At 42.3% G+C, this 12,392-nt stretch overlaps 1 protein-coding gene across 1 annotated transcript in view; it reads right to left on the reverse strand.

Moving 5' to 3' along the window:
• LRRC1 (leucine rich repeat containing 1) overlaps positions 1-12,392 on the reverse strand; it is a 74,666-nt gene that overhangs the window by 47,941 nt on the left and 14,333 nt on the right. The window contains exon 2 of the mRNA XM_075707850.1: positions 11,744-11,861. Within this exon, the coding sequence (XP_075563965.1) occupies positions 11,744-11,861 (118 nt within the window). The remainder of the gene's footprint in view (positions 1-11,743; positions 11,862-12,392) is intronic.

The raw sequence follows: 12,392 nt of genomic DNA on the forward strand, positions 1-12,392 counted from the left end.
CGCATTGATACTTTTTCTGTATCTGATTCATTTTTCTCCTCCACCTAAGTGGACAAGGGACAGACAAAAATTCAGTGCATCTCTTTGAACTACACATTTAGTAAGTTCAATAAGGTTGAAATATAACTCGTTTTAATTGCAAGGCATCTTAAAAAGATTTCTCAGGCAAAATGCAACCAAGTTATAAGCAGATACTTTATCACTACATGTGAAGACTACTGTAACATTGCATTGAATAAATGAACTCAGAAGAGAAAAGGCAAGGAGTATTGTAGTATGTGACAAAAAAAACCTAGAGTGATTATTATAGCAGAGAAGATGATGGTCCGCATAGAAGCGTTGACATAATCAACTGAAATGCAACAGAGGATATTAAAGTATATAAAAATGACCTTCTGTCTCTTGATGGATTAAGCAGCTTTCACCATTACTGTTGACTACTCCGTTTCGTTACAGACATAACACGTACATCTCTGCCAATAGCAGCAGCAGGAAGGTTGAATGCTTTTCTTGCCACTGCTGGATAACCAGCTCAAATCCTACTTAGATATCTAGGATTCTTCTAATGCTGCACACTGACGAATGCTCTACGTTTACACGATGCCCCAGATGTTCTGGCATACAGATTGTGCAGCATTGCTAATAATAAAGCCATAAACCAAGCATAAGCCCTGTGACGTGACAATACAAATAAACTGGCAGCAAAAAGAAGTCATGCCAGCAGAAGTGGATGAAAATCAAGCTCGGCAGTCATGTACACAAGAGGGCATATTCTGCTCTCCCCCAATCAAAATAACCTCTTCAGATGTTTATCGTTCTAGTTTGCACAAGAATTCACTAACGATCTAGCAAGTCCTGTACAAGTGACTTAAGATATATGTTTGACACTAGGGAATGCTGTACTGTCTGAATGAGAAAATTACTTCTAAAAACCCTTTTGTTTGGTGCTAATCTATGTTTTGTTTAAGATTTTTACAACAGTGACATCTCTGAAACCCCATTCCCCCACCTTCCTCCTTCTGATGGCTGGGAGGCTTGGGGAGAAGACAGACTTCATTTTAAACTGATAAAGCCTTTTGTATGGCACATTTTTACAGCACTGCATATCAAATTTCAAGAACTGACAATATTTTTTTGTCTACCCAAAGGCTACACAGCCAGCATCCTTTACACATTCTGCAACAGTGAACATAATTTCCAAAAACCTAATCAGTATCAAGACAGCAATGGCCGGCAAGGTCCTAGGCTGTGACAGGGCTACCAGACCAGAGCTACTCAAACAGTGGACTCGAGCTCAAAGTAAAAAGTATTTTTACAAGAACCTAGCTGAAGTCTCACATGTGCCATGCTCCTGAGGGAGAGTTTACAGTGTTCGAGAGTCTTTCAGGGAGCAACTACTGGACTCTGGTTTATTTTCCAGCTAAGAAGGCAACACAGAGCACTGTGCTTCAGGAGGGCTGGAGGTGGTACACCCCATACACCCCAGCAAAAGTCAACTGAAGAGTCCTGATGTAGACAGTCATAGCAGAAGGCCCACCACCAGGTACGTACAACACTGGCAAAACACCTTAACCACTTAGTCATTAGTAATTATTTAATGTATTAGGCAGTCGATTAGTTTATACCAAATGTATACCCAGGAAGCCCATTCCAGACTCAAAGGCTGTGAATTCATGCAGCATTATCCCTCAGGAGAGAGATAACCAGAGGCGAACCAGATCTCATCCATCCAATTCAAGACACAGAAGAATTTTCCCCCTGCCTCTTCTCACATACGTAATATACAGTATCTACTAAGGTATATCACACATACACACACAAAAGGTCCAATAAAGCATTAAGCACTGCAGCGCTCGAGTGATTTAGGAGCCTAGAGGTTCTCTTCCCACTTCCACGGAGGTCCCTCTGTGCCTCCCACTGCAGAGGGGTCTCCGAGACGCCTGCCCTTGGGAAAGCTCTCCCACCCTGCTCTCCACCTCCTCCACCTTCCCAACATGGGAGGAGGAAACTGCCCACTTAGCCAAATACCTTGCAAGAAGGAATTTGTGGTGCAAATATTTGTTTGTCTTTATGAAGGGCTCTTCAGTTGCAAAGCCCAGCTGAGTAGGCTGTTGTTTTGTGGACGCCGCCGCCACCACATCTCTCTACCCTCCCCCAGAGCAGCCAAGGGCAGCTCCCAGAGGTTCTGTCTCTGCAGAGGGAAGGGATGGAGGAAGGTCACGCATCCTCTCCCTCCATTTCCACATTAAAATCATGACATACGCAATGATCTGACAGGCTTTTTTTTCTAGAAACTGGAAGGTTTTGCTACTGGCCCTGAAGGCTGCAGTCATCAACCTCTTTAGGTAAATGTTACAATTTCTGGAGCACAATGTGACAGGAGTCACACGGTTCTTGCAAAGTTTGTTGAGATTAAGTGGCTTTTGTACAGGTTGTAACATTTTCCTCTTCAAGCTCTGAGGCTGAGGATATACACAATACAAGAGATATGGCTCTTTTAAGACCTGTCTTTACAACTTTGAGGAAAATTCACAAACAGGTTCAGGTTGGGTTTTCTCAACTAAATCCCTTACTGTATAATTAATGAGAAACTGAAGTGAGGTACACATCTCATTCCTCCTCCTCATTGCTTCTGGATACACCCCTTTTCCAAGGGAGGAAAGGAGCAGGGGAAAAAATCTTCACAAAACTGCATTTCATGGATACATAGATATTATTTCAATTTACTTGAAAGAAAACTGTGGGGACATAAAACCAAGCTGTTTTTTTAACAGGATGGCATGTGGTAAATCAACAGACTGTCCTTCTCAGCTGCAGGAAGAAGCAGTAACAGAGGACCAGGAGCTGTAAATTGGAAACAGAAGGAAAAAGAAGGCAGGGAGAAGCTTAAAGATCAGATCACAAGGGAACAATAGTTCCAGGTGAATTAAGTGGAAGAGCTGGAGTTTGGCAAGGAATTTAGGTCTTCTACCTTTTTACTGATACATGCCAATGAAGAGTTAAGGCTAGGAGACATTTTTATAAGGATTTCCATCTTGGACCTTGAGGCTAGCAGGAATTAAATACTTTTAGTCTGAGAAGCAAGGGGGGAAAAAAAAAAGTAAAACCTAGTATCCTACCTATGAAGCTGTGGATGACAGAAAGTGTATGAAGTGTTTTAACAAAGTTACTGAAGAATGAATCCAATAAATCTGTAACTTCATAGTCATGGCATCTAACCTTCTCAACAAAAAAGAAACCAAAACCCAAGAAACTCTGTGGATACAAAAACTAACTCCCATATGGATTGTCTGATGTTTAATGCTTTACCTGATACTTCAGCAGGCCAAAGGTTTCTGTCTCCAATTTGTCCTGCTGTTTTAAAAAAAAAAAACCACCCCCAAAAAACCCCACCCAAAACCCACCCTCACTAAAATACCCAAAAACCAAATAAAACCACCCCCCAAAAACCCAAACAAAAAAACCATCTTCAAAATCCACAGCCATCTCTTGAATTCAGATGAAGCCAGACACTGTTGCTAGATGCGAACGCAAGTACATAGCAATGTTTCCTTAGAAAAAAAAAGAGTTAAATCTGGCAGAATATACCACGATGGAAAAATCCACTTTTCTGTAATCCATTTAAAAATAACACCTTCTAAACTTCTCTAATTAGATTATTCCATCATGAGATTTCACTTATCTTCTCTTTCCCAATCACAGTTGGCACTTGCTGCTTCTTTCTTCCCCTCCCTGAGGAGCCTTGCTCAGTGACGAGGTCCAGTCTTTTCTCTCTCACCTTACTTCTGCTGCTGCATATAAAGCTCGCCTTCTCCTACAACTTACCCAGATCAAATTCATTTTAGTGACACTGATTCACAAATTCCAACTTTTACATCACTTCTTCAAAAGTGAGCAAGAATTTCTACATGTCTGTGGGATTCTGCAGTGCTCCAGAAAATTTAAAAGCAATTTTCAGTACGTGTTTCCTTCTTCCCCAGTACTCTGCTTTGTACATCGATCCCTAAGCTTCATGTGTAAGACATGAAGATGATAAGTTTTTTTAAGCACAGGTTTTGAACTAACCTTAAGGGAGGGATGGGAGATAATACAAAGGAAATATATGTCACTAGATGTCAAAAAACAAACAAAAAAACCCCCAACCATCCAACACAACTGCTAGCAAGCAACCATTTAAGAGAGTGAAAAATTCTGTAAACCTCCAAGTCTGCAACAAGGGAGCTCTGCTTTCATCAGCACAAAAAAACCCAAACCCCACCACACAAAAACAAAAACCAGTCACTGGCCTGACCCAGGCTAAAGCTTAAGATCATCTGCAGTAGTGCTCTACCACCATACCAAACCACAACAGTCTCTGGTGGGATGTCCCATGGCTTTCACGTGTTCACAACGACAGTCGCAGTGAGTGCATTCACAAGATGCTTTTTTGTACCAGGTAAGACGTGTCCATGCAGGAGCAGGAGAGTAATTCTTGTTTGTCCATAAGTGCTCACCTGGACACAGAGCAGTTCTGAAGACAAACAAACAACATCCAGCAGTTGTGTATTTTAACAAAAAGATGCATTTGCCAAGCATACTGCCTCACAGCACAGCTTGCTGCCTTTTTTTTTCTTTTTCTTGTCCACTGAGCAAGAAAGCATCAATTCACATTTATTTCTCAGCATTCTGGGTTTTACTATTTACTACCAGACCTGTACCAGCACATTTGTGTCAGGGCAGCTGGTGGCAGGCAGAGAAGAAGAGGATTTCATGGAGGAGGTCTCTGCTCAGACACTGTGGAAGAGCAGCAGAGGTGGACAGCCAGATCTGAGGTGAAAGCACAGGGTAAAAGGCAGCAGCTGTTCGATGAGAGAGCGGAGCCCATGTGGGGTTGCAGGACAGGATCAGAAGACTTACAGTGCTTCTGCCTAATTAGCTTATGTCCTCACTGTAAAATAGCTGGGTCACCAGCCGAGGTGAATTGAAATAAGCACTTGAGCCTTTCCTCTGTCAGTATTTCTAGTTTGAAAATGCTCGTCAACCTGCTTTTGGTGGGGAAGCAGAAAAGGGGGACACTTACCCACTTTGTGGCCAGAAGGGAGGTAATCCTACAGTACAAATGATGAGTTATGTCTTTGAGAGCAGACAGCTGAATTAAAAAGGGGAAGCATTGGTGTGCATGCACTGATACAAAGAAGCGAGCTGAAGCCCCAGAGAGCAAAGCAAAGAGTGCATGCTGCTCTGCGGTGGCACAGACTGATGTTCTGCAGGTCAGCTGCCGCGTGCTCACCTGGTCTTCTAAGGAAGCTCTAAATTACTTGTTAAATAAAGTGTACCTATGTCCTGGTTTAACCCCGACCAGCAACTAAGCACTGCCCATCCACTCGCTCACTCCCCCCAGTGGGATGGGGGAGAGAATTGGAAGAGTAAAAGTGAGAAAACTCGTGGGTTGAGATAAAGACAGTTTAATAGATAAAGCAAAAGCCACACGCGCAAGCAGAGCAAAACAAGGAATTCATTCACTACTTCCCATTGGCAGACAGGTGTTCAGCCATCTCCAGGAAAGCAGGGCTCCATCAACGTGTAATGGTTACTTGGGAAGACAAACGCCATCACTCCGAACGTTCCCCCCTTCCTTCTTCTTCCCCCAGCTTTATATACTGAGCATGATGTCATATGGTATGGAATATCCCTTTGGTCAGTTGGGGTCAGCTGTCCCAGCTGTGTCCCCTACCTACTCCTTGTGCACCCCCAGCCTACTCGCTGGTGGGGTGGTGTGAGAAGCAGAAAACGCCTTGGCTCTGTGCAAGCGCTGCTTAGCATTAACTAAAACATCTCTGTATTATCAACACTGTTCCCAGCACAAATCCAAAACACAGCCCCATACCAGCTACTATGAAGAAAATTAACTCTATCCCAGCCAAAACCAGCACAATCTATCATGCAATACACAAAGAATGCAGTGTCCTGAGGATGACTAAGATCTCTGAAGAGACTTTTAATTAGGTTGTAAAGCAGCTAAAAAGAATAAACACTTCAAATAAATAGTAGTAATATCAAACCACCTGCAACTGAAAGCAGAACAGTTAAATACCATTGCTGTTGATTTCTAAAAGTGCCCTGATAACTGAAGACAAAACAAAATAGAAGTTTCTAAATCTGCAACTATAATCCATTTTGGAAGCAAGGAAAAGGTAAAAATAAGGTTCATAGAGCATTTGGGATGCTGGCCTTACAGCTGCCAAAGATTGACCTCCAAAATCTTTGGATCACTGCTTGGATCATCAGCCCTGCATAGCAGCAGCTCTCTCCTTCCACTACAGTGCTGTGACTGTTGAGATGCTTCTGAGGAACCATCTCGACTGTTAGGGTAATCCTGAAGTAGCATATTTATCTTTTCTGAAGTCTGTTATTATTTTCACATAAATGATAGCCTATTTGACATAACATGGCAACGGTGTTGAGAGAGGATTTTGGACTGAGAATATCCTGATGTCACAAGACTTGTGTCCAGAACAATTGCACTACCAATACAGTCATAAGCTCAGTTTAACCAGAAACTACAGGAAAATGGGTAGCAACTAATATATCATGTAGCCAGAATCCATCTCTACAGTAGGTATGAAACTGTACACATTAAATAAAGAGTATTACTTTGACATCCAATAAGAATAAAGAACCATGTTGAGATTTTGGTATCAAGCACCATGCAGAGTCAAATACAGCTTAACAAGATTCTATAAGATCTGCCCACACACAGATTTCGTCGGTAGATGCTACAGCAAACCCATCGCTCCTCAGTTCACAAAGTAGCAGGTCTCAGCTCTGCTCAGAGCGGAATCAGCAACAGAGCCAGCATAAGCCATCTACAAAGATTATCAAAATCCATTTAATTGCACACACACTTGCATCTTTTCCACTGTTTTGAGACTCGGGGCTTGGACGGAAGACCAAACTGCAACGTTACAGAGCACTTCTACAGAGGAACAGCCAAATTGAATCCTATTATCTGCTGCCAGCTAGAGAGCCACTACAGAGAGTTAGTGCAAATCTGCTGGCACACAGCAACTACATTGATGCTACGGGCTTGCATGACCAAGTCCTTGGCAGGCATGGTCAATGGAAGCAAGAAGAGTAACAGGGGAGAAGCCGGCCAGGCTTTTATCACAGGGAGACGGCAACAAGTAGGCACACACAGAAATGCAAGAGACTCATCTAGGTAAGGGGGTCAGTCTTCACCCAAGAAGGGGGGCGCACAGTGGGATGGGTCAAATGGCACTCCTGAAACTGGGAAGAGTAGGAAGGCCACCCCACTGCCTAACACCCAGCAGCCACTGCCCAGTGTGAAAGCTCACAGTGATTTTCTTATCCTAAAAGAGCTGAATGAAACAAGCTGCTGACAATCTGTCAAAGGCTGGAAAAGGTATAGGACATTAAAAAAAAATCCAGACTTCCACACCTGTTAAGAGGAAGTTGTGGGGGGAGGGGTAGCAATTTCTTTCAAATGAAAAATACTACAATTAAATTAACACCTTCAGGGCATTTTAAGGAGCTTGCAATGTCATGACAAAAACATATCAGTGGAATCTGGAGGATCTAATACTTGTCAAAGGCAAACAAAAAACCCTCTCCTTGGAGAATAGGGATACTAAAAAGGAATGTACCACGTCTGCAAGAACACAGCATACATACGTAGCATACATAATCCCAAATACCAGCATGCATTAAATGAAATACAGAAACTATGCATTACCCCTCCTGTCTGGAAGAAGCTACAGAACAAGAAAAGCCATTAACATTTTAATGAATCTGGGATGGCAGGGCCCTAAGCTCTAAGAATTCAGCCTCCAGGAGTTGCACAGAAAAAAAAGGGGGGAGGAAGTCACTGGAGGAAGCCTCTGTGGGATGAGCAGCATGGGTAGCGGCCTGCTACAATTCCCAGGGACCTCAAACAAGCAGCACGCACTTTGGGAGACAGGGAAGCTTAATGAAGTGCCAGCTGAGATGCAAGGAAAAAAACTGCAGAAATCCGAGCATGTCTTTTTTACTTTGGAGACTGCACTTCTTTTCTGAATCACAGGGTCTTTTGAGACTTGTCCTGGAGAGTGCCCAAGTGCTATGGGAAAACAAATAGCACACAGGCACTTCTGACTGTGCCTAAAGCAGAATCTCTCCTCTACTGCGTAGAGCAAAGACTTGCACTGAAACTCAACGCAAAGCACAGGAGCCCTACCCAAACTTCCAGGACGTCAAGCAAGGACGCTTCAGTGACCCAGTGTCCTTGCAGAATTCACCAGTGATACAAGAATCCAGGAAAAGACTTACCCCAGCTTGGGGAGTCTGAGGGAACCAGCGATAGTTTCAAACACACAGCAGTTGAGCATCTGTCTCAGAAGATGCTACAGGGAATACTCCGAGTCTCAGACACGCTTTGCCAGCAACTCAAAAGCTCAGGCATCCACTGCTGAAACCCTAGGAGTCTGTTTTCTTTAGCCTCAGAACTAGTACATCAGCTTTTCGAACAACCTAAGACCAAGGGGCAGAGATAAACTGCATTGCCAAATAACCTTCAAAGTGTTCACCATCACTATGCTGTTTTCTTAGCACAGCTTCCCTGCCCTCTGATATTCCCATCCTCGATTCATCTGTTCAACCTTTGCTCAAATAACAGCCTCAGCCAGACCAGAAAAGCACGGCGGGGATGCTTCCTAGGAAATCTGCATGAACACACGGCCTTGCAGAGGAGCAAGAAATAGCATCAACATGCAAATAATCCAGGAAAAGTTTAAAATTATATGGCTCCTAGCCTTCCCCAAATCCTTCGCCTTCTGCACCACTAAGGCTCTCACCTTACCCTCCCCAGACTTCTCTCACGTACACCCAAGATCACAGGAGCATCAATTTTACATCTGCTGAAGATTTTTGAGTTTTACTTAGAAGGATGTTTGCATTTCTAGATTAACTTATTAACCAAAAACTGCTTAAACGATTAATTATGTAGCACATTTTAACATATACTAGCATGTCTCAGGTATTTTAAAACACTTGGGAATTTAAGAAAGCCACACTTAAGAGTTTCCCTGTTCACTTTTCCTGAGTGCCTATGAACTAGGGGCTACTTACACAGTGGATAACACTACATTGCACAGGCATCCAGAGCTATCTCCAAAGAGTCGGGAGGGATCCTACCTGGGGGGATCGATCCCACCTCCAAATGCAACACCTCAACGCTGCAGAAAACACAGCTGGCCACTGCAGCCTGGAAGCGCACCCAAGCCCAGCCATATGATATACCCACCACCTCATGGAGCTTCAGAGATGATACACAGACCAAAGGATTAGGAAGTATTAGAAAGGAGGACATGTTACCATTTTATTATGAGGGAAATGGAAGTACTTTTGTTTATTCAAAACCCTTTCCCGCTCTTCCTGTGATGAGAGGTTAAAATATGAAGGACTACTCCTGTACACAGAACATTAAATGAATTTATGTTTGTGTTTTTAAGCTCTTGAGGAAACAGAATGGCCAGAACTGAAAGCAATTAGTGCACCAAACCAGACAGCTAAAACAACAAAAAACACAGAACAATGATCTCTTATTTCCCAAGTTCAGATGTCACCATCACACTTTCCTATTCATGCAGCATACTGCGTTTTGAAAAGCTGGGCTGTTTTTCTCTGCCTGAAAGGAATACAAAGAGTTCCTATTTCTTTTTTTCCAAAGTACTTCGGTAGTTAAAAAAGCAAAAACTGATGGAGTGCAAACCACTGAACAGGAAAAACCTTTGGCAGGTTCCGAATCTGACATATTGGAAGGTGGGTTCAAAATACAAAACTAAGAAACGGAAATACTGTAAATCTCCAAAATCTTATGTGAGAATTCGCCCTGCAGCATCCCAGATGGTGTGTGTTTTGCCTTTTAATTTAAAGTGCTGTGAGACAACCATAACATGACCAAAGAGCGGAAAGTAACATCAGTCATCTTCTGCCATGGCCCCCCTGCATCACCTCGCATGGTGCTTTTTTCATTTGAAGAGTCAAGTCACGCAATAACTGTGACATGATTAAGCAGAGGGAAGCAGTATCGGTCACCTTCTGCAATGAACCACAAAGAAGAGAAAGTAATGCAATAAAACGGGCGATTAACACTGAACCTTGGATATAGGAAAGCAACTGCTCCCTGCCACCCGCAGTAGTCCAACCCATCATTTGAGAAAACACTTCCTTGTGCAGTAACTTCTAATGACACACACGCATCTACCCAACCATAAATGTTCACACCATCTGTTCTCGTTACAGTTGAGCTCTCAGGCCAACTTCCAAGTCAGGCTGACACGAGTTCACATGGCTCTGATCAACCAGCTCTTTTGCAGCTAGTTATTCATTTGCAAAGAGAATTACTACGCCAGCAGTGTTTCCTTTTGTATAAGGTCTGTCACAGATAGCACCCAACTCAGCCAAACTCAGTAGCCAAAATACTTCATCGATTAATGCTCATGTATTTCTAAAATGTTCTAACTAATGTGTTTCTTCTGTCTCTCAGATGATTTCTTTCCAGTTTTCTTCTCATACAAGGTTTTGCAAATGTGCATAAAATTATATGGTTCACATAAATTTTTCAGCAACTGCCTATAGACTCATTACGCTTCATCAATTATATTATCAGATAAAGATGGTACTAAAAGCACCAAACAAATGAAGGAAAGATGCAAATTTCAGATATTTACAGGAAGGTGAATGGGACACTGAATATTCTTCAGTCACAAAGGGTCAATGTGAGGTTAAACCGTAAAGAAAAAAAAAGGCTCCCTGTTGCACTATTTCTTCTCTTAATATTCAGTTACATCCCTCACACACAACCTTCCTCTCTCCCACCCCACCCACCACACCTTAGAGAGCATTTTGTGCATATCCACTGCACATAAGGAAGCAAAAATAGCTGACAGCTGCTCTAATTTGGTAACATGGATTTGCTGTTTCTAGATCACTGGGTTGTAAGGCTGCTTAAAGGTGACCCACCAGCCCCTGAACTTCTTGCAGAACTGGTAAGTTCACCAGGCCACCAAACAAAAAAAACAAAACAAAACAAAAACAAAAAAACCAAACAACAACAACAAAAAAAAAAAGCGGTGTTCACTCCATCACAGCTCAGGACAAAAAAAAGCAACAAACGTTACAACCAAATGATAAACCTATGTGGTTTCCAGCAACACATCAACACATTTTAAAAGACAGTTTCTCCCAGCATCCTTTTCTTCTTCAAGAAGTACAACTAGAAATACCAGCACTCTGCCTCTGCTAATCACAGGTAAAGAGCAGAGATAAAGAACTGGACTTCTAACCCATAGGCAGCCTTTTTCTGAGGAACAGAAAGGAGCCTTCTTCCTTCAACCTCTTTTTTTTTTTTTTATTTCTTCTTAAATTCTAGGCATTTCAGAGAGCTTGGGGAAAGAAATCAACATTGTGACAGATACACATATAAAAATAGGATGTAAAGCATTCTTTAAATCAGAAAATAAAGCAGGCTCTCAGAAAGGCAGAACTACGGTCAAGCGTTATTTTATTACTGTATTTCCACCACCAGCTCTCCTCTGCTCCTTCCCTCCTCCCCATCCAGAAACACAGACAAATCCACAAATTATGCAGAAAAGCATTCTGCAGGACATAGATAGCAACTTCAGAGACAGAAAAACCCTACTAACCCAGTTTTATAGGCCATGTCATAGGACAGTATAGAATCAAACAAATTAACATTGGAGCTTACCATTTCGAGACAAATCAAGTTCCACCAGCTGCATGAAATTTGCTATTTCTGGAGGCAGTCGCTGGATTTCATTATCACTAAGTCCAAGTTTCCGTAACTTCACAAGCTGGAAGAAAGGCTGAAAGAAAGCAAAAATTCCATGTCAGAAAATATTCATATAACTCACATATAAGCATGATAAATGAGAATCAATAACTGGAGGCCGCTTTCAAAATTTGAGCTAATTAAAGTTATTGCTTAAAATCAGTTATGCAGACCTCTTTCAGACCTGCATCAGAATGAACATTTTGGTTTAATTTTTACATGCAAACAGACTATAATATGTGTTTTACCTAAAATGAAAACGTATTTAAAATTAAAAAATCTGTAAAGCTCACTATTAAAGATCACAGCAGACAGACACTAGTGAAATCCGGAGTGCCTGCTTCAAAATCATTAATGGGGTGAGGTTACCCAGCAGGGTAATTAAAAGCATCCTAATTACACACCAGGGCTCATCAGGAAGTTAATGCAGAGAGACACTTCTAAAGGACGATCCAGAAAACCCACAGAGATGGGCTGCCAAGGTCTTCTTCACCGGCGAGCGCCATAACCAACTAGGTTACAGAGCCAGCCTCCCTCAGGAAGACTTTCTTTCTAGCATCATACA

Source organism: Pelecanus crispus, chromosome 3, assembly GCF_030463565.1.
Source record: "Pelecanus crispus isolate bPelCri1 chromosome 3, bPelCri1.pri, whole genome shotgun sequence".
Classification (NCBI taxonomy): domain Eukaryota; kingdom Metazoa; phylum Chordata; class Aves; order Pelecaniformes; family Pelecanidae; genus Pelecanus; species Pelecanus crispus.